The sequence below is a fragment of the Scomber scombrus genome, chromosome 5 (genome assembly GCF_963691925.1).
Source record: "Scomber scombrus chromosome 5, fScoSco1.1, whole genome shotgun sequence".
Lineage (NCBI taxonomy): Eukaryota > Metazoa > Chordata > Actinopteri > Scombriformes > Scombridae > Scomber > Scomber scombrus.
This window is the reverse complement of record NC_084974.1, coordinates 5,969,159-5,989,448: the sequence shown is the minus strand read 5'-3', so window position 1 is coordinate 5,989,448 and position 20,290 is coordinate 5,969,159. Positions and strand designations below refer to the sequence as shown.

Below are 20,290 nucleotides of genomic sequence, written 5' to 3'. Positions count from 1 at the left end.
TGTCTTCGCCACAGATAAGTGATAAGACTCTCTCATTGTTCATGGTTTATAGTATGTATTTCTATATTGCTGTGTAAATGATGATGAGCCCATATATATTACTGTTTGTATGAATTTTGTAATGGATTACGTTATGTATTAGAACCTTGGTGCTTTTGCGGATGTATAACCATGCATATATAAGGAAATATGAGTATATATGTTTATAGTTTCACTGTATTATTACATGTGCATTATATAGCCATGTATTATAGATGGTTTGGGTTTGTATGTACATTGGGATGTATTGAATCGAAAAAAAGGGTCTGTGTTATGAGCAAATGCTTCAGCCTACACATTTTTGGTCATTTGTTTATTTATTTTTACTTTTATTATTTTTCCGTTTTGGTTTGTCACTTTTTCTAAAGGAGATAAGGGACTAAGAACAAGGGCATATGATTAATTACTATATTTATACATGTGTATGACTGAAATAAACTTGAAAATTAGAAACTAAAATTTAAATTTGTCATTATTAATTAATTATTCTAATGTGCACCATGTACATTAATGTAACTAATTATCATCTTTTAAAACAATCATTTATCAATTGCTTTCCAGTGATGTGACACATTTAAAAAAAATAACTTAATGCAGCAGAAAATGACAACTGCAGGGCACAGAAAAAGCAGCCTATTCTCAAGGAGAACATACATATTTCTTGATATCATTCAAATTAAGTGCACAACAACCTTAATCAAAACAACTTTTCTTTACCCAACCAAAAAACCCCAAACTGTTTCATATTACACATACAGGTATGTTATTGTCATGATGTCATGATGGAGCCTGTTAAATACAACCATCTATTGTACAGCTCATATGTAATTACGTGACACTCTACACTCAAAGTCATGATTGTGTACTGTGAGGACACCCCAGGGGCACCATGCATTTCAAAAAGAACTAAAATGTTCCACTTTGTGGGCCTGAGGAGATCAGTCTCAGTGCAGTGTTTCTGGTGAAGGCCATACTGTAATTTATGAAATGTACTGCCATTATCTAGCACATCTAATAGTTGCCTAGAGACCACATTTCAAGGATTTTAGACAGAGTTAGAGATGGACATAGATTTCTGTAAAAGTAAAAGATCAGATGCTGAATATGCTTTAGATAATGACGCACACAGTATCAAGAGAGTTATTCACATCAATAAACCTGTCTCAGTAGCATAGATGAATAGTATAGATGACATCATAAAAGAAATAGCACTAGCAGGATTTAATTTAGAAATTGCTAGAAGAACAATGTTCCATTTAATATTTGTATTGTATGATTGTTATTTTCAGTCACTCTGAGAAAATTAAGTCTTTCTGCAGGACTGCTAAAGACAGCAGATGGTGTTCAGATTATACAATTGAAAAAATGCTTGAGTCGTTTGACTGGGTGTTTAATTGTTAAAACTGATGACAAATACATTCCAGTCATGACATGATGGATTAACCATATTCTCCCATTAGTTATCAGACAATGGAGTGGTGGGAGAGAAGGATTACAGTATTATCATGACCCGTACAAGAAAAGAGCCGACAATGAAATGATGCAGCAAGCCTCATTTCACTGTTTCATTTTTCCAGTAATGAGTCTGTCTGTGAATCTGCCAGCAGCTCGTCTTTCTGTAATATATCACACTGCTGCCACTGCATGACACTGCAAGACTGAGTCATCACACAGCCAGTGGCACACATACACACGCACACACGCACGCGCACACACACACACACACACACACACACACACATCTGTTATATGTACTACACATTATATTGCATAAATTACAGAAATTTTACCTCAGATAATTTGTTTATCAGAATCAGAGTCTAGTTCACTGCTGCAGCTGCCAAGGACAAGGACAGACTGTATTGTATCCTTCAATGGCAGCAACTTGCAGTCCCACCAGGACCTAAACGCCTCCAGGACCCTGAGGAAAGCAGGACAGATCATTGCTGACCCCTCTCACCTCAAATAAAAAACTTTTTGAAACGCTCCCCTCTGGCAAGAAGTTGAGGTCTGTTAAGACCAAAACGTCACACTAGAAGAACAGTTTCTTCTTGTCCACAGCCAGCCTCATTGATACTGACTCCACCCCTCCACCATGGACATTAAACATAATACCCCACAATGTCATATTTGCACATCGTATGCGAGAAACCTCTCATATCAGCTGATTTAAAAAAAATATTTTGGTTAAAAAAGTTATTAAAACTATTCTTTAATGATCAAAACGGTTACTGATTAATCTTCTGTCAATTGATTAATTGACCAACCTTGCCGCTCTAGAGGCAGGTGTGGAGCTAGGTGGAGGTCTCTGGGGCTGCATCCCCAAATGTTTTCCCAAAACCCCTGAATGTATTTACAAAAAAAATTGTTTCAATTAAAAATTCTGGTTAAAGTCACCTTTTCTGAACAATGACTTCAACAAGCTGCTCTCTGAATCTGAGGGATTTCATGAGAATTGCAATTACAAGTGAAACTTCTGAAGACATTTCAGTTGAGACAGTGTTTCTGATTGAAATGTAATTGAAAATAAATGGATTTTTTTTCATTTTCCTTTTGATCTAATTCCATATTGTTATTTATTTATTTCTATATGCATTATTTTGGGGAAATTGGTAATTACGACTGAAATAAATCACTACTGGTAATACTGTTTGCAGTAGTCATACAGTGGGTGCAGTAAAATTACATTCTGCACATGTGAACCATCCAACACATTGATAAAATAATTATCCCTGGGTCTGGGAGATCTGGGCTTCACCCTGGCTCTTGTCAGCTCCTAGATCCACCCCTGTGTTTGAATACATTTTAGAGGCTTGAGGGGGTCAAATACATAAAGCCACAAGAAATCAAATAATAGGCAAGGCAAGGCAGCTTTATTTATACAGCGCTTTTCATACCCAGGGGCATCTCAATGTACTTTACATAAAAACAATCATTTAACAATAAGAATTGGAAACAAAAAACATAAAAACATACAATTTAAAAAATAAAAATAAAACCCAATAATAGTAAAAATTGGAAACACTAAAACATACAATTAAAAACAATAAAACCCAATAATAATAAAATAAAAACAAAGTACATAAAAATAGAAAGAGAGAAAAATAAAATAAAAACCAGACTAGAATAAAGCGTAAAATATAATAAAGCAACGATTAGAAGAAAGTTTGACCAAAAAAAAAAAGAAAAAAGGTGTGCCCTATTTTTTCATCCTCTTCTGTCCTGTCATCTCACAGCCACTTTAAACATTACAACGAGCCCTTCTGCGGGTCCCGACCCTTATAACGGTCACCACTGGTGTAGAGTAGCCTATGGGAGCGCCGTGCGCGTGGCCTCTGGCTTCTTCTGACCGTCAGTAACCCGTGCAGTCACTGCCCGGCCCCCAGCACGCGCCACCTCCACGAGTCCAATCATAACGCTGGGATCTCCCCCTCTCCTCCTCCTCTCCCAACACACAACACGACGCGCGTGACACTTCCGGGCTCATATAGTAAAGCACAATATGAGAGGATAGATGAGCTCACCTGCAGAGCGGGAACGCTGCGAGGCTGGAAGTGTGTATAACCTGGATAACCTGACCTTTTCACAGGTACGTCTCATCGCTGTTTAGGTGCCGTTTCGCGCTGTCCGTTTATACCCAGATGTGCGGGATGCTACAGTTGCAACAAGCTCCCCAAAACAAGACAAGAACCATTTATGGAAGTTTATCCGTTTAAAAAATAAAACAGGAGTTTCTTGCTTCCATTGAGTCGTTGGTTTCATGTTGCGTCGCAACCGTATCTCGCTACGGTTCTTCTGAATGACGTCTTCTGCTAGCCAATGCTATTCATTAAACCATATAAAAAAGAGTAGCTTGCAAAAATGAGACTAATCACAACTTCTAACCTAAGCTAAGAACTGAGGTTATGAATGTTTGCTGCTCGAATTGCAACGTAACTTCAATGGTAGTCATGTATTATTGTAGGTAGGATATATTAGGATATATACCTTCTGTTTCTTATATTGTCTTTTCCATTCATTTAAATGCACATTTCGCGGTGTTTTATTTGAAAGATGTTAGCCGGAAGTTGCTTAGACATAATGTTGCGCTTGACACCGGTAACTCTGTTTGGATGTTGCGTCTTGACCATGTGTGGCTCACTGCTCAGACCACTATATTTATGATGATATCTCAATTCTACAATATGATTTTTATGTAATTTGTGCCCACTTAATAATACAAAATTAACATTAACTGTCATGTTTTCATCATCCTCATTAGCAGCATTATGTGGGACAAAGTCATTATTTATAGTCTAGATGGAGTGATCTATTACAAACACGAGCACGCATTTATACATTTCTTATAAGACACATGTATGCAATGACAAGCAGGGAACATTTTTATAACATCCTGTGCCCAGTACTGAAAGTCTTTAACTCTTCACTCTTTTAACTTTTACAACCTCAAGCTGCTTTCTACTTTTAGAATCTGTTTGTTCAGCTGAAGTGAACAGGCCTGTGGCAGTGCTTATCAAATCATGCAAGTCCATTAGAGTGCTCCTGTACCTACAGACAGAGATGCTATTGTCTCGCAGGGATGGTCCGATGCAACAGGAAAACACAAATACACACGCTCCTCCTTCATGGAAACACATGTTCTTAGAAATGCAAGCGAGGAGGACACTAGTGTACATTATTATCCTGTTATAAAACAATATTTTAACCAAATATATTCATGAACTCTGTGTCTGTGCATACACAGTGTGTGTTTTTTTTTTTTTATCAGATGCCATTCATTTATAAATAACCAAGCTCCCAATTCAGGAGAATTAGGAGAGCTTACAGTAGAGAAAGGGATATGTTGGTGACTGGCATGTTTGCTAGCACTTTATGTCACCATCTGCACATGGTAGCAGAGAAAAGCTGCAGTCTGATCCACATAATCCAACCAATTGTTTTCTGCTTTCACTCTCTCAGTGAAATCACACTTAAAACTTCTTACTTCTTTTGCAAGCTTTTGATTATGTCATCAATTCAAATGGGCACTTGCACCCACACACACAAACACGCCATATACATCTCCTGTTTCTCTTCTCACACACACACACACACACACACACACACACACACACACATGCATAGTTTGACCCTTGGGACCGTGTCGTGTGCTTGTGCATCGTTTCGCCACAATGGCCACGTTGAAGTTTTCTGCAAGACTTCAGCCTGCCTGCTTAGCTGAGTGGGCCAAGGCATGGTGACGTCGGCACACAAAAGGCCCCATTCACACAATCTCTTGAGGAAGCAATGATTCGCTCACACACACACACAAAGACAAACACACACGCACACACATCTCTGCTCACCCCACCACTACGTAGACCATGTCACAATATTGCTCAATTAATCCAGTAAGTGGAGGCTGCCTGCAAAGCGCCTTCTTCTCCTATAAAGCTGCCAATTGAGCAACCACTACATATTGCAGCTAACTATTTCTCACAGGTAGATTAGTCAAGCTTTCCTGTGTGTTGCAGTGTTGGAAATGAAGATCTCAATCTTTTTTCAGAGGCAGAGAGGAGTTGGACTCGTAAACCAGGTTTCGTACTGATATTTCAGGAATATCCAGACCCAGCCTGTTAGTCGGGAAACCACCAGGGGGCTGGACTTGTTTCTTCTCGTCGGTAAGTGGATGGAAGATTTTGCAGGTGACTTATGATCTACTCACACAAATGCATGCGGCTGCACGTATTGCAACACAGTTTGGTTACAGGAGGCCCAGTGCCCCCATTAATATACAAATGCTTTTCATGTAAATGTAGGTCAAAATGTAAATGTCCTCTCTGATCTGTGACTGCTTTACCTTATCTCTCTGCTCTGTAGTAATCATACTTATCGTACCCGGCTCTGCACACAATAGCACTCTCTAACGTAATCAAGACTGATAAACGGATTATTTGTTTAAGACGTTCATTAAGGGAAAAAGCCATTTAATAGTTCCAGCATGTAAAATGTGAAGTTTTTCATATTTTCTCTCAGTTTGAGATCATTGTAAACTTTTGTGTGTTTTGGGGCCATGGGAATTGTGATCATCATGATTCACTATTTAAACAATGACTCAATTCTTCATAAAGCAATTGACAGATGTGGTTACAGACCACACCCATTAGTGAACTTAGGTGTGGTCTGAGGCATTCCAAACCCTGCTACTAGGCATTTTATTTGCTGAATGTCCTACTTTTTTCAAGTCAAGATCTTGTAACTTAACATTTTGGTTAGAACAGGACACAATAACACAAAGATGAATGACATCATAAGTGGTCTTTGTGGGGGGAATTGGGATACAGTGGTGGAAAAATCAATTTTAGCAGTTCTACTTGTAAATATACAGAGTCTGGTGACACAAAACTGAACCCTAACCCTAACTCTATGCCATAACAGTTCACATAAGAAAATTCATAGTTGAGAAACCCAGTCGCTGGGCTTATTTTCACATTATAACCTCTACTGGATATTGAAAATGTGGTGCATTTAAAGCTTTCATGCTCTAAAACCGCTGTTCAAATCTCAGTAGAAGAAGTTGAAGCCTGCCAGCATCCTGCTCTGTTGATTCTTTTTCTCTCCAGTCTCATAGTTTGTTTATCTCAGTACTCCGCTGTGGCCTTCGTGTCATCGACCTTGACTTCCCGTCGCATAAAAAGAAGAAAAAGACAAGAAAAAGTCAAAGCAGTAAGCTAAACAGTGGAGGACAGCAGGCTTCGGGGTAAAACATCCGTTTTGATAAGCTGTATAAGCGGCGTGTGACGAATGTGAGAGGCGTCCTGGCTGAGTAACGAGACACCAGCACAACAACAGCGCTGTAGAGAAAGAAGCCAACATCCCACAGGGAGCAGATGGTAGTCTGGGAGAGCGCTGTTGGTACAATCTTTGATTTATTGATGAGTCTCAAAAGTGTGTGTGTGTGTGTGTGTGTGTGTGTGTGTGTGTGTGTGTGTGTGTGTGTGTGTGTGTGTGTGTGTGTGTGTGTGTGTGTGTGTGTGTGTGTGTGTGTGTGTGTGTGTGTGTGTGTGTGTGTGTGTGTGTGTGTGTGTGTGTGTGTGTGGTCAGTTTTTGGAGGCGTAGGGGAAGGATGTGGTGCTTCAGTGGAGCAAGATGAGCCTCTCCCTCATATGAATAATGAATCGATGCTGTTAAAATAGACTGATGGGAGCCTTCAGACTGTGCATAGGTTTTGTTTGTTTGTTTTTTTTGCTGCACGATAACAACACAACAGTTGATGAGGGACTGAACAGAAATGTCAGTACACATCAGGTTGTTTCTTGTTCACACTGGTGGCCTCAGATGACTGTGTAAAAACTCTGTTACATTCTGTTAGATTGTGTGGAATCTATATAGAGCTGCAAATTATTTATTATCAATTCATCTGCTGATCGTTTTTTCCATTAATCAGTATTCAATTTACTATCACAAAAGACCAAGAAAAGAAGCAAATTCTCACAAATGACTGGGCGGAACTGGGAAATGATACTTTTTCGGCTACAAATGTTTGCTTTAAAAATGACAGAACCAATAAGGCAATTATCAGAATAGTTGACAATTGCTGCTGCTAACCAATCAATCCACTAATTGTTTCAGCTCCTTGCTTTAACAATAATAATAACATATTACCACATGTCCATATTGCACTAATCAGACACAAGAAATCAGAAGTGAGCTAGCAAGAGAAATATGCACTAATGTATTTGACTGTGTGTGTGTTTTCTACCATTTTTCACCAGTGAACTAACTGAAACTATTTCTATATCATACCAGCTCTACCATTGAAAACTGTCTATGAATTGTCAGCTGTCTGAAGTCAGAATTTTGCATATATCTCACACTATTTTAGGTTCACTTACTTATCTTTTTCTGAAGCTTTTATATTGCATTTCATGTTCTTCATGGGGCAGATGGAGTTTACTCAGTTGATTATCTTGCATTTCCTGATGTTAAAAAAAGAGTCCACCATCTAGCTTTTTTGTTTCAAACCAAACATTCACACTCAACTAAAATGATTGCATGGCTACTTATGTTAACAAAAGAAAAGATTTTATAGAAATGCATGTTTATACTTCTACATGTACATTAAGGTTTTAAACAAAAAAAACCCTGTTTTGGTATGTGACCAGAAGTAAGTTATAATGTTGCTTAATTCATCTTGAAGACTAAGATTAGGGTTTGCATACATATATTAGACTATAGAGAGCTGGTGATGACAAGAAGCCTTTTAGCCATGGTGATGAGATAACTTAAACACTGATCTCTTTTCAGAACTCTGGACAGTTCCCAAACTTCTCCAGCAGCCACAGTACATACACTATGTTCCAGCCTCCATCAACACCCTATAACGTCTGAGCCAGTTTCCATGTGACCAAATACATTGTTATAATTGAAAGTGACAGGTAACAGGAGATGAGTTTGAAAAATTCACACACCTTTCTCCCAGAGGAGATGTGTGACAGACAGTCCAGCAGAGTAAAGCCAAATACACACTTTACATCTTATGTCATAGAGTTTAATGGGCACAGCGTGGCACGTGGATCTGCTACCTGGCAGTACACACACTGGAGCTGCTACTTATCTGCTCCTTTCTTGGCCATCTCCTTCTGTCTAGTGCCTTGTATCCTGTCACACACACTCACGTCTGTTAGCGACAGTCTTTTTCCATTTCATTTTTTTTCACTTTCTTGTTTTACTTTTCCTCACATCTCAAATCTTTCTTCTTTGTCACTCTTTCCCTATTCCCTCCCTGCTTTCTTTCTTTTCCTTTTTTTTGGTTGTGCTGTGTTCTTTGTGGAAAGTGCTGGATAAAGTTGCAGGGAGTGGATGGAACATTAAAAAGAAATACAGAGCCCCTGTGTTTGTCACATCATAGTTTTCCAAAAGCAAAATTTCTCTTCTGCTTTTTTGAATGCTTCAAAAACACGTGACTTATAGTTTTGTTTCAGTTTCTGAATGAGTTGATTTTCTTGTACTGGAAGGCTGCAGGATAGTTATTAATATGAGCATGGTCTAATTTGGAAGCTATTTTAACAATATAAAGGATTGATGTCACTTCTTTCTTTTCATTTTCCAGGCGCAGTCTGACACAGGCGTAGGACCTGAGGCCATTTTATTACCAGGGAGTCCAAGCAAAGACAAGTGTGGAGTCAAGACCTCTAAGAGCAAAAGGAGTGGGGGACTGAAGAAAAGAGGGACCGACTTCAACCTCACAACTTGTCTTCCTCCACACTCTCTCCTCACAACTCTTCATCTACTTCACAGCTTTACCAAGATGAAGCTGAAGGAGGACCTTAACGTCATGCTGCTGCTCCTCTTCCACCTCATGGTGTGGATCTACACCTTCATCACCTTCCTGCCCTCCTACATCGTCTGTTGGGTTTCCCCACCTTACGGGGTCCACTACGGCTCCGAGGAGGAGCGGGCCAAGAGAGCGAAGGCCCGCTCTTTGCATGGATGTCCCAAGGGACCCTACAGGGCCGTGAGCGCCACCAAGAAGCTGGTGACATCTCTGCACCCGGGAGTGGACACCCTGGATAAGATGTTTGAGTACGCAGCTAAGAGGTTCCCACACAGAGACTGTCTTGGAACGAGGGAGGTGATCAGCGAGGAGGATGAGCAACAGAGCAACGGGAAGGTGTTCAAGAAGGTAAAGAGGAAGCAGTATGGAAGTGGAAGATTACAGCAAGTGAAAAAATCACATAAAAATGAATATAGAATTAATAAAGAGCATTAAACATAACATAAGAGGTACTTTAAAAAATGCAATATCTATAATATTTGAATAGTAATTACAAAATAACAGCAGCCATGCTTTAACACAAAACATGAATAAAATGACTGTACAATATAAAGACATAGAAAAAAAATAACAACATGCTCAGTAGAAATATATAAATGAATTAACTTTTGTATAAGCAGTTGTTCAGACATGTTCAAAAAGTAGAAATGAGATAGTGTGACTGACCATACAGTATGAAGGGATGAAGTTAAAAGTGGTATGACGGAGGAAGGAATGAAAAAAAAAGGAAGCATGTTTTAGTATTGGTGGATTGTTTCCCCCAGCAAGTAAAGAATACTGTAATTTCATCATTTTTTAATTCAGTAATTAGTAAGTGTACTAATTACAATGCATAGTATACAAATGATTATTCTAATTAAAGAGGTTTCATTTTCACTAATGCTACTAATGCTCCCACATACAGCACATACAGTATAGATATCACTAAATTACCACCAATACAAATCCTTCAGTATGGCTCCATGGGATAAAAGGGGAGTCATTGGGACCTTGAAAGTTGGTGATTCTATACTTTTTTTATTGTCAGTAAATAGCATGAAAATAACAAAGCCAACCTTATGCTAGTCTGTCTCTCAGTAGTTAGGAATAAGATTTCTCACATCCCAGTCTGTCTGTGACACTCAGCTTCATTCTTTCCTAAAGAAGACCTAAATCTTTAAAAACAAGTCACAAATATTTTTTTCATTGTTTTTGAAGGCTAAATAGTTTCCTAAAATAGCCAGATACTGTAGTTTTTAGCTAAATTTACTCAAATGGGACTAAAAGCAGCAGGGTGGTATATGTAAGATCAACTCAAAATATACTGGACTGCTTATGTTCAGGGAAATGAAGGAACATGTCATCCAGCACAGACTATGCCTCACTGATGTGTTTTTGGACAATAATGGAGCTCAGGCTTTGGCTGCACACACTTTCACTTTGAACTTTTTGGCCTTTTTTTATTAGATTTGCTAATCATAAGAAACAAAGGATATTACCAGATTTATCCTTTAACTTGTGTCTGCAAGGTATGAGGCAGGATTAATGGAAAAGTGACAGAATAAGAGATTGCATATCCAGGTTTGACAGTGGAGTCGATCAATTTAAAGAAGCTTCATAAAGGATAGAAAAAGAAGGAGTTGAGGGAATAGAGTGTGAAGGAGAAAAGGAGAAAAGGTGTCAAAGCTTGAAAGCTGAGAAAAGATACTAATGAGTACAGACTGAGAGTGTGAGGTGTAGAGAAGTGAAAGCTGCTTTTGACAGATATTGAATTGTTTTCCTGCGTTCGTCACATCGTGCGGAAAAAGAAAATAAGGATTGTTTCAAATGTCAGCATTTCTTATTTTAACTAACCTCCAAATGTTTTTTTCAACCAGCCGTCTAGACAAACCACTTGTAGTCTATTTAAAGTGACAATCTTTTTTTTTTTTGTTAGTCTTCTAGACACCCTGAATTCTTTTGACCTTACAAATGTCCAGAGAGGAGGCAGAAGTGGGAATATGGAATGAAAAGAGACAGCAGTCAGGGGTGGGAGTGTGGAAAAGGAAATACAAATGTGGCTGAGAGAGAGGAGGACAGTTTCAAGGCAGTTTTGGTGCTCACATATAAACCACTAGCTTGGGGATTTGCTTTTAGAAAATATTCTTATTTATACAAACTACATCCACAGATTCTCCCAATAAACATATTTCATAATTTACCCAAGCAGAACACTTTGAGGCAATCCTATAGGTATGTTTGGGGTATGCACAGTCTGGAATGAACCAACTTTGATACCACACTAATCCCAAAAGCCTGATCCTTCTAATCCATTTAAACCCCACTGTTGAAACAGGTATTACTGCAAGAAAACATGTCCTAACTGTTTGGCTCTTAACCATTGTTTCCAACTACTGGAACACCATATTGTACAGTCATCATTACTGTATGCCTTCGTATGCCTTCCTGTGTGCACTACCACTTACTAACCATTAGAAGCCACTATAACCTCACAGATGCATGTCCAGGAAGCCACTATGAGTGTGTGTGTGTGTGTGTGTGTGTGTGTGTGTGTGTGTGTGTGTGTGTGTGTGTGTGTGTGTGTGTGTGTGTGTGTGTGTGTGTGTGTGTGTGTGTGTGTGTGTGTGTGTGTGTGTGTGTGTGTGTGTGTGTGTGTGTCTGTGATTTTGTATGTCATCAGTGTATGAGTGTTGCAGAGTATATCCAGAAGTCCGTGTTTATCTTCTCATGCTGACGATGAACATGAGATGCAGTAGCATGAGAATGACAGCAGATGAGGAAATAGCGGTGTTGCTACCGTCTGTGTGACTTTTTAATACGAAGCAGGCCAAACATGTGACTCAAAGTGTAGTGCTCCTTTGGTTAAAAAAAAAAAGTTCCCTCCAGCACACAATAAACTGAGTTATCCTCAACTGTTCTTTGTTCTGTTAGGGTAACACTAGTAGAAAATACAATACTTCTTCTAACTTCTATCTCATCTTCTTCCAACTCTACAGGTGGTTTTGGGCGAGTACCAATGGCTCGCTTACGAGGAGACCCTCTCTGCAGCGTCCCAGCTGGGCAGCGGTCTGGCATCACTGGGGCAGAGACCGAAGAACAACATCGCCATCTTCTGTGAGACGCGAGCTGAGTGGATCATCGCTGCCCAGGCCTGCTTCATGTACAACTTCCCACGTAAGTTGTGTGTAAGCATCTCAACAACAGGATAGAGGTAGATGAATTAATGATAACACTCTTTGGGAAAGACCGAAAATGGGAAGTATCTTAATTTCTATTACAAACACAGGATTGAAAGCGGGTTATATAAAGTTGCAAATCAGTGTGAACCCTTTCATACTTTGCAAGTGCATGTGACGTGTTACTGTTACTGTTTCAGCTCTGTTCATTTTAGTTTTTTTGCCAAGGGATGGCAGTTGGTTAGTTTTCAGTCAGTCTACCACTTTGGTACGACCTGAAATATCTCAACAACTATTTGATCATTTTCCATTACATTTTGTACAGACCATTGTTCATGGTCCGCAGAGGCCGATCCTAATGGGGCCCACACGGAATCTGTGCCCGCAGAATTCCGATGACAATTCTGCAGATTTTCAGCAGATTTTCCACCAATAAAGATGCTGCTTGTAAATCTCAAAATGCACAAGATCTAGTGAAATGAAAATTACTTTTAACCCATTTTAATCCTCTATCCCTGTGTTAATTACTTATTTATCACCAATATTTACCAAATATGTCATGAAATCAGCATTTTTATATCATTATGTAAAATGTTCTCTTCCTGTAAAATAATTTCAATGTTTACTCATGATGTACTCAGAGGCATTTAAAAAAGTTCACCTAATCAAATTACATAAAACCACACCTCACTATCTGTGAGTCATAGTAGCTAACAGAGCACTGTGGAGAGAGATAGGAAGAGATGTGTGTGTATTGATGTCAGTGGGCAAAAACTGTTTTTATTTCCAGTGGCTGAGCTCTAATTCACTGGAAATCAATCTTTTTTATCTTAAATTAATATTGTCTATCACATTACAAGCAAAAAAACCAACAGAATTCTGTAGATTTTCATTCTGGATCACCGCTGATACTGATAAAAAAATCCCCAGATTCCATTTTTCACCATTGGACACATTACCATGGTACAGATATTCATGTACCCCACTGAATGATTTCTAATCACTTTGGTGAACCCTTAACTTTTCATCATTCAAGTGCCATCCTAAGTTGAACATTTTCACTTGATCCAGAACTTTGGTTTACAGTTAAGTATCTATAAAACTAATGGCATTCCCTTTGTGTGTAGTGCTAATTAGCCAATTTTGGCATGCTAACAGGCTAAACTTAGAGCATGGTAAATATTACATCTGCTAAACATCAGCATGTTAGCATTGTCACTGTATGCTAGCATGCTGACATTAGCATTTAGCTTGAAGCAATGATATGCTCAAGTACAACCTCACAGATCCACAGGGATAACTGTTGACATTTAGTCCTAAAATCAAACCCTTAATCTACATTAATGACAACAACTACAACTTTACACTATACTGTACTCCAGTTTAGATTGTTTTGTACTGGCACTTTAAAGGCGGCTATGTGTGTTCTCTTCAGTTGGCCCGTTCCCACTGAGCATCTTCCAAATGTGTCAGTATTAGGCTGATTTATAGCCTTTTCTGTTTGTGTGTGTGCACACATGTTTAGTGGTTGCAGTGGACAACTTGTAAAACACAGAGCCCAGCTGAGAAGGTCAATTTGTCCCTTCTGCTTTGCTGTTACATAAGCGTTCCATTTTTCTCTCCTCTCTATCCGTTTCACTTTCTTATGATGGAAACAGACTGGAATAACAATACAATAACAATATAAATATATAATAATAGTACTTTTTTATGTTCTACATTTTTATGTACTTATTAATTGATTATACAAAAAGCGTCTTTTCAGCTTCTATAACAGTAGCCATTGTTTTTCCTGATGTAGAAACTGATGAGAAACGTAAGCTGCTGTACTTGTCAGAATAAAAAATGGTTTAATTGCTAAGCTGAATAAATTCAGATTAATTATGTATCAATAGCATATTATAATAACACTGCTTTAGCTGGTCACAGTGTTACAGAGAACACTGTAAGTATTGTGATCATTAGTCTACATGACACCTCTATGAAATAACATGTGTTTGTGTTAAAGCCAACAATGAAAACAATAGAGTAGGTTTAAAATTCTCATATTTATTGCACTTTCAACCTATAGTAAGCGATGCAGCAGCATATTTCTGCCTTGAGAGATTAAATACTGATTTACTCTTCAGTATGTTCTGTACCAAAGAGCGCTGCCTCTATTATGAGCATTCACCACAGCACTTTAAGCTCATTAAATCTTTTTGATTGTCCTTAAAGGACCCTTCATTTTATCCGTGTGCTTTAGTTTGTGCTCCATTAAACTGTCATGCTTTGGAAATATGCTCAGAGTACAAGCCAATAAAGCATCTTTATAATGCATCTTTCTCTCTTGCGAACACAAACAGTGGGACAGTGGAAAGCCCGGGGGCCGCGGATAAAACATAATGCGGGGGGTAGAGAGGAGTTAAAGGTTGGAAAGAGAGACGGAGGAAGAGACAGAGGGGAGGAAAGAGAGAAAGAGAGAGAAGTGAGGGCTGATGGCGTCAGAGGAGGGGTGAGAGAGTCTACGTGAGCATCTGATGTTGACAGAGGCATCAAGGAGTCAGCCAAAGGCCCCCAGTGAACTCAAACACTGTGTGTGTGTGTGTGTGTGTGTGTGTGTGTGTGTGTGTGTGTGTGTGTGTGTGTGTGTGTGTGTGTGTGTGTGTGTGTGTGTGTGTGTGTGTGTGTGTGTGTGTGTGTGTGTGTGTGTGTGTGTGTGTGTGTGTGTGTGTGTGTGTGCATTGTATATTCAGAAGGCAAACATGCTCATCATTTCTGAATTCTCTGCATTTGTAACAATATAGTACATCAATTAAAATGGGATACAATGAGCAGCAATTACATTCATTCTCAAAATAATGCTCTGGACACATGAAAACCTCTTAACTCCAGTTTTGACTGTTTTTTATGCCATAATGTCAGGTGTAAGATTTAACGGTACTCTGTGTGGCTGAGGAAAATTTGACTCTCTGGGCCCTTTTGAAGAAATCTTTTATTGAAGCGGAATATCTTAAAAAGTCCAATTTTAGGAATGTGAATTTGTCTACATATGCTACTTCTAGATTTTCTGTATTAAAAAGAGTTGTAGAGAGTACAGTGGGTTTGTGCATGTCACTCTGGGGCCCGATCTCATGTTTAGATCTCACGGCTGGAGGTGTCATGGCCCTCATCCACACACACTGTTGCAGAGCAGGAAGTATTGGACCTCCATGACGCAAGCATGTGATGTCACTAAGCCCTGTCCCATAAACCCTTGTGTCTGTGTCAGTGTAGGGACACTCAGTACAGGGTTACTATGTATTAGCCCACCACCCCTCTCTCACTCATTGTTGTTTCCTTGTCTCACCTTTCACTCCTTCTCTTCCTTCTAATTCCTTTTCTCTTCCTCTGTCCATGTTATGTGCAGCTGGGGAATAGGGGTGTTGACCTGAAAGCTGTTTGCTACTGTTGATCTCTGCACAACTACAATGTACGCACACACACACACACACACACACACACACACACACACACACACACACACACACACACACACACACACACACACACACACACAGTACAGATAAGCTGTACATGCAGTACTGTATCATCTGAACTACAGCGTCATACTGAATCTTTCCATGCATGTACACTACATGGCCAAAGTATAAGACTTTGGAACCTGGCTACTGGGAGTTGCTCCGAATAGACCTCAAAAGCATCAGGGAGGGCCTGTTAAGTTCTTCCACACCAAGAAAACCACTGTCATTGTCGTGTTTGTGTTGATTTAAACTATTTTTCTTCTTCTACACTGTCATGTTAGACAATCCAAATCAAGATTACAGCTGCCATTCTTTTGTCTTAATTTGGCAGATTTTTCTCACTTTTAACAAATAAAACAAAAAAAAAAAACCCTCTAAGTCTAACATGAGGTCTACATGTTTGCTGGAGAATACCCAGACACAGTCCCACCCCTTTCTTCTGTCACAGCTCATCATCATCATCGTCATCATCATCATCATCATCATCATCACCACCCGATTAACCACAATACATCCAGAAATAACAGCTCAAAATAAGTTGACGTCATGTTATAAGCGGACAGGAAAGGGTCTTCCCCAAGCTGCTTCCAAAACAATGGAAGCCCACTATTGTATACTAACACTAAGGCCTCCCTATATTTGTATTAATTGACCTAGGCCAAACCATGAAAAACAGCCCAGTACTAAAACTACACAGAAAAGTATGTGGAGTCCATCTCCTTTTGGCCAGTATTGTAAAGACGTTCCCAAAGAAAACACAGTTTGGCATAATGTGTAATTATTTTATTATGATCATGATGTCATCTTATCAAACTGTATCATATTCATCACATCAGATGGGGATGACAAAAAAAAGGATTCAAACATTAACTCTTAACAGCTCTAACTGCTGACGCTCCCAAGTGGACGCATGTATGCAAGCACACATACCAACGCTCCGTCAGATACATGCACTTAGTCATAACACACACACACCCCCTCACATACCAATACTGTTTATATCCCCAAAAGAGTGCTTATCAAGCAGTGAGAGCTTGCGCCCCATTGGCCGGGAGGCTCTGCCGAGGCCTCTGGAGGTGCCTGATGTCACCAGTATGGGAGGGGCCAAAGCACAACCGCTGTGCTTGTAGACAGTGCACGTACATTGTCCCTCTTCACACGTGCTTCACTATCTATATGATGAATGTATACACTCACACTCACACATACACAGACAACACCACAAAGTGCAGCTTTAAAACGTATCATAAATACAGTCGACACATAAACAGACTTTACTGAGCATTTAAAAAAGGAAATAAACATTTTATATGAGGTTATGCACATTTATTACATAGATACATGTGAGCAGATGTTCCTTTTTTTCCTATCTATTTACTCTCAGCCAGTTAATTTACTGACAGCAAGTTCAAGAGCCTTCAAGTCAAGAGCCTATATTACATTAGAAAATAACTTCTTTCATACTGGAATAGCCACTTGTACGGTAATGATGATATTACCATAAGGCATAGTTTAGCCTTACTTAGTTAGTGACTCCTCTTGACATTGGCTGACACTACTGGCTGATATTCTGGACAGTGAGCCAGATCACAGAGGAGGAATATGGTACTAAATTCCAAAAAATATCATTTATAACCAGTGACCAGTGTTTTCCCATGAAGCCCGATTCCTCATTTGGTCCATATTTCACCCGTTCCCAGTGATTTACAGTATATCTCTTTTTGAAATGGTGGTTGCAGCCAAGAAAATGTACAACGGCATAAGAAAAAACAGCAATATCAGAGTAGTCTAATTTAGTCTAACTCTTTATTCTTCATAAGCAAGTCTGAACTCACCAAGAAAGAGTAGCCTTTAAACTCATAATCCTTAATGTTTGAATGTTGGGTGATTTGGAGATGCTTGTGGTTTGTGGTGAGAACAGTAAGTGCAGTTTAAAACCACAGCAAACATTCACTGTGCAGCTATTTTTTCAGAAGCCCAACAGAAGAACTGGTGTATCCATTTACAGTGTAGCCAAACCGACATAAAGGATTCAGTCAGACAGTGATCGGAACCGCATTACGATTTAATGCGGCACGCTTAGTTTTCAACACAACAGCAGGGCAGCAGTGTAAAGCTGATTACCTTGCGGGGAGTTGGTGGCGTGCAGCCTGTTGCTTGGACGTCTTGTTCTATTACACTCTGCAATTGTTAAAACCAACCTGCTGTGAAGAAAACATTGAAAATGACTGTAATCGTGTTGTGTAGGCCTCTTTTTGGTGAGCGCTATCCTCTGTGACCAATACGTTGTGTTCCCTGCGGCTGCTTTTTAATGTGAAGCAGCAGCAGTAGGCAATGTTCGGTTTGCATGAGCAATAATTCAATACAGCTCTGATACATTTAGGCAAGTAAACAATAAAGTAGATATTAATAGATATGTAATTACAAATGGATTATATGCTGCATGGTTTCCTGTGAATCTCTTGCGTGTGAAGGCAATTTGAAACCAGCGTGGGAATGGTGGACTCCACCATTAACAATGAAAACTACTGCATAGAGAGATAATTACAAAATGCTGACCTTATATAGTATAAAAGATGGAGGTTTTCTTATGAAAATCTTAAAAATTATTTATACTTTTAAATAAATATCATTTTAACATCCATCAACAAACGGACCAAAGCTCTGTAGCACATACACATAGGAGTGTGTAAATACAGTGAAGGAAAAATAAAATGTCCAGCTAATCAGTTTTATTTATCTTAGAATATTTAGGATTCATTTTTGATAATGACAGGGTTTCTTTTATGTTTGTGTGTTGCAGTGGTCACCCTCTACTCCACACTGGGGGGTCCAGCCATTGTTCATGGTCTGAATGAGGCTCAGGTTACCCACATCATCACCAGCAGAGAGCTCCTGGAAACCAAACTCAAGGTTAGAAAATGTTCACTTTCTCTCCCACACACACATGCACACACACTGGAAATTGGATGATTAATAAATGTCTGCAGTCAGTCATCATGGGGAATCTGATATTGCGACTCATTGGAAGCAGTGCGATTGAGGAGGAGAAGAGCGGTTTGTCACCATAGAGACATAAGAATAAGAAGTGCACATGCAGATGTTAAAGGCCCAAAGAAAAATGGTGCTCTGGTATTCTGTGTCCGCTTTTATCAAGGCGGTATAAACACAGCCCCTCTGCTCATTGTCACGCATCCCCTCTTAATCCTCCCGTAGCCTAGATATTAATGAGGGATGGTGTGCATAAGATTTGTAGTTAGTTTTCAAAGAAACCTGGTTTCCATCATGTGCTGACATGTGTACACCTTTGTGCCCAACTGTGCTCTTACTTACTGTGTGTGTGTGTGTGTGTGTGTGTGTGTGTGTGTGTGTGTGTGTGTGTGTGTGTGTGTGTGTGTGTGTGTGTGTGTGTGTGTGTGTGTGTGTCAGCCTATCCTAATTGAAGTTCCGAGGCTGCAGCATATCATAGTCGTGGACAGCACACCAACCTCGTGGCCCGGATACCCACGTGGCATCAGTGTGCACAACATGGCTGCTGTCCAGAAGCTGGGAGTCAAGCCAGAGAATGGTATGCCTGTGTGTATGTTTGTGTCTTAATCCATCTGGTTAAAAGAAAAAGAAGTTGTAGCATTTTATTCGTTCACTTGAGTTTGTAAACTTCCTTATTATGGGTATGTGTATTTATGTATACTGTAAATATAATATAATATATTCCCCTCAAGAAGTTTCACACTAAATGTGTCACACAAGAACTAACCCTAACCCTCTAACTCTAACCCTAACCCTCAATAACCACAGTGTTTCATTATTAGGCAATATAATTCAACAAAACAGGTATTTAAAACAAAAGCAAGTTTATATCTGTTCTGAATTCCAACTCAGAACCATCTCCAAAATCGGGAATTTTCTCTCAACCTCTGACCTAGAAAGAGTCATCCATTCACTAATATCATCCAGACTGGACTACTGTACGTCGCTAGGAATCTCTCAAGCTACCATTTCCTATCTACAACTGATCCAGAACAGTGATGCCCGGTTATAAACAAGGTCCAGGAGACGAGACCACATCACCCCAATCCTTCCATCCTTGCATACTTACACCATCTCCCCGTTCATTACAGGATAACATTCAAAATTCTCCTTATTGTTAACAAATCCCTCCATGGTCTTGCCCCTACATATATCTTGGAACTTCTCACCCATTACAACACCTTAAAATTGTTGGCAGTGCTCAGTTCATGAAAACAAAGAGCTTGGGACAGGGCCTTTTCTGTAGT

The 20,290-nt window shown here is 39.4% G+C and overlaps 1 protein-coding gene across 2 annotated transcripts in view; it reads left to right on the top strand.

Annotated features, from left to right (window-relative positions):
- Window positions 1-3,511: 3,511 nt before the first annotated feature.
- Window positions 3,512-20,290, top strand: part of acsl3a (acyl-CoA synthetase long chain family member 3a) — a 35,808-nt gene continuing 19,029 nt past the window's right edge. Inside the window, exons 1-6 of one of the 2 annotated variants that reach the window (XM_062419093.1) lie at window positions 3,512-3,628; window positions 5,585-5,699; window positions 9,131-9,703; window positions 12,331-12,508; window positions 18,817-18,926; window positions 19,443-19,581. In XM_062419093.1, coding sequence (XP_062275077.1) covers window positions 9,329-9,703; window positions 12,331-12,508; window positions 18,817-18,926; window positions 19,443-19,581 — 802 coding nt within the window. In that variant the 5' untranslated portion in view covers window positions 3,512-3,628; window positions 5,585-5,699; window positions 9,131-9,328. Of the gene's footprint in view, window positions 3,629-5,584; window positions 5,700-6,574; window positions 6,930-9,130; window positions 9,704-12,330; window positions 12,509-18,816; window positions 18,927-19,442; window positions 19,582-20,290 lie in introns of those variants that run through there. The other variant, XM_062419092.1, reaches the window with a different exon arrangement.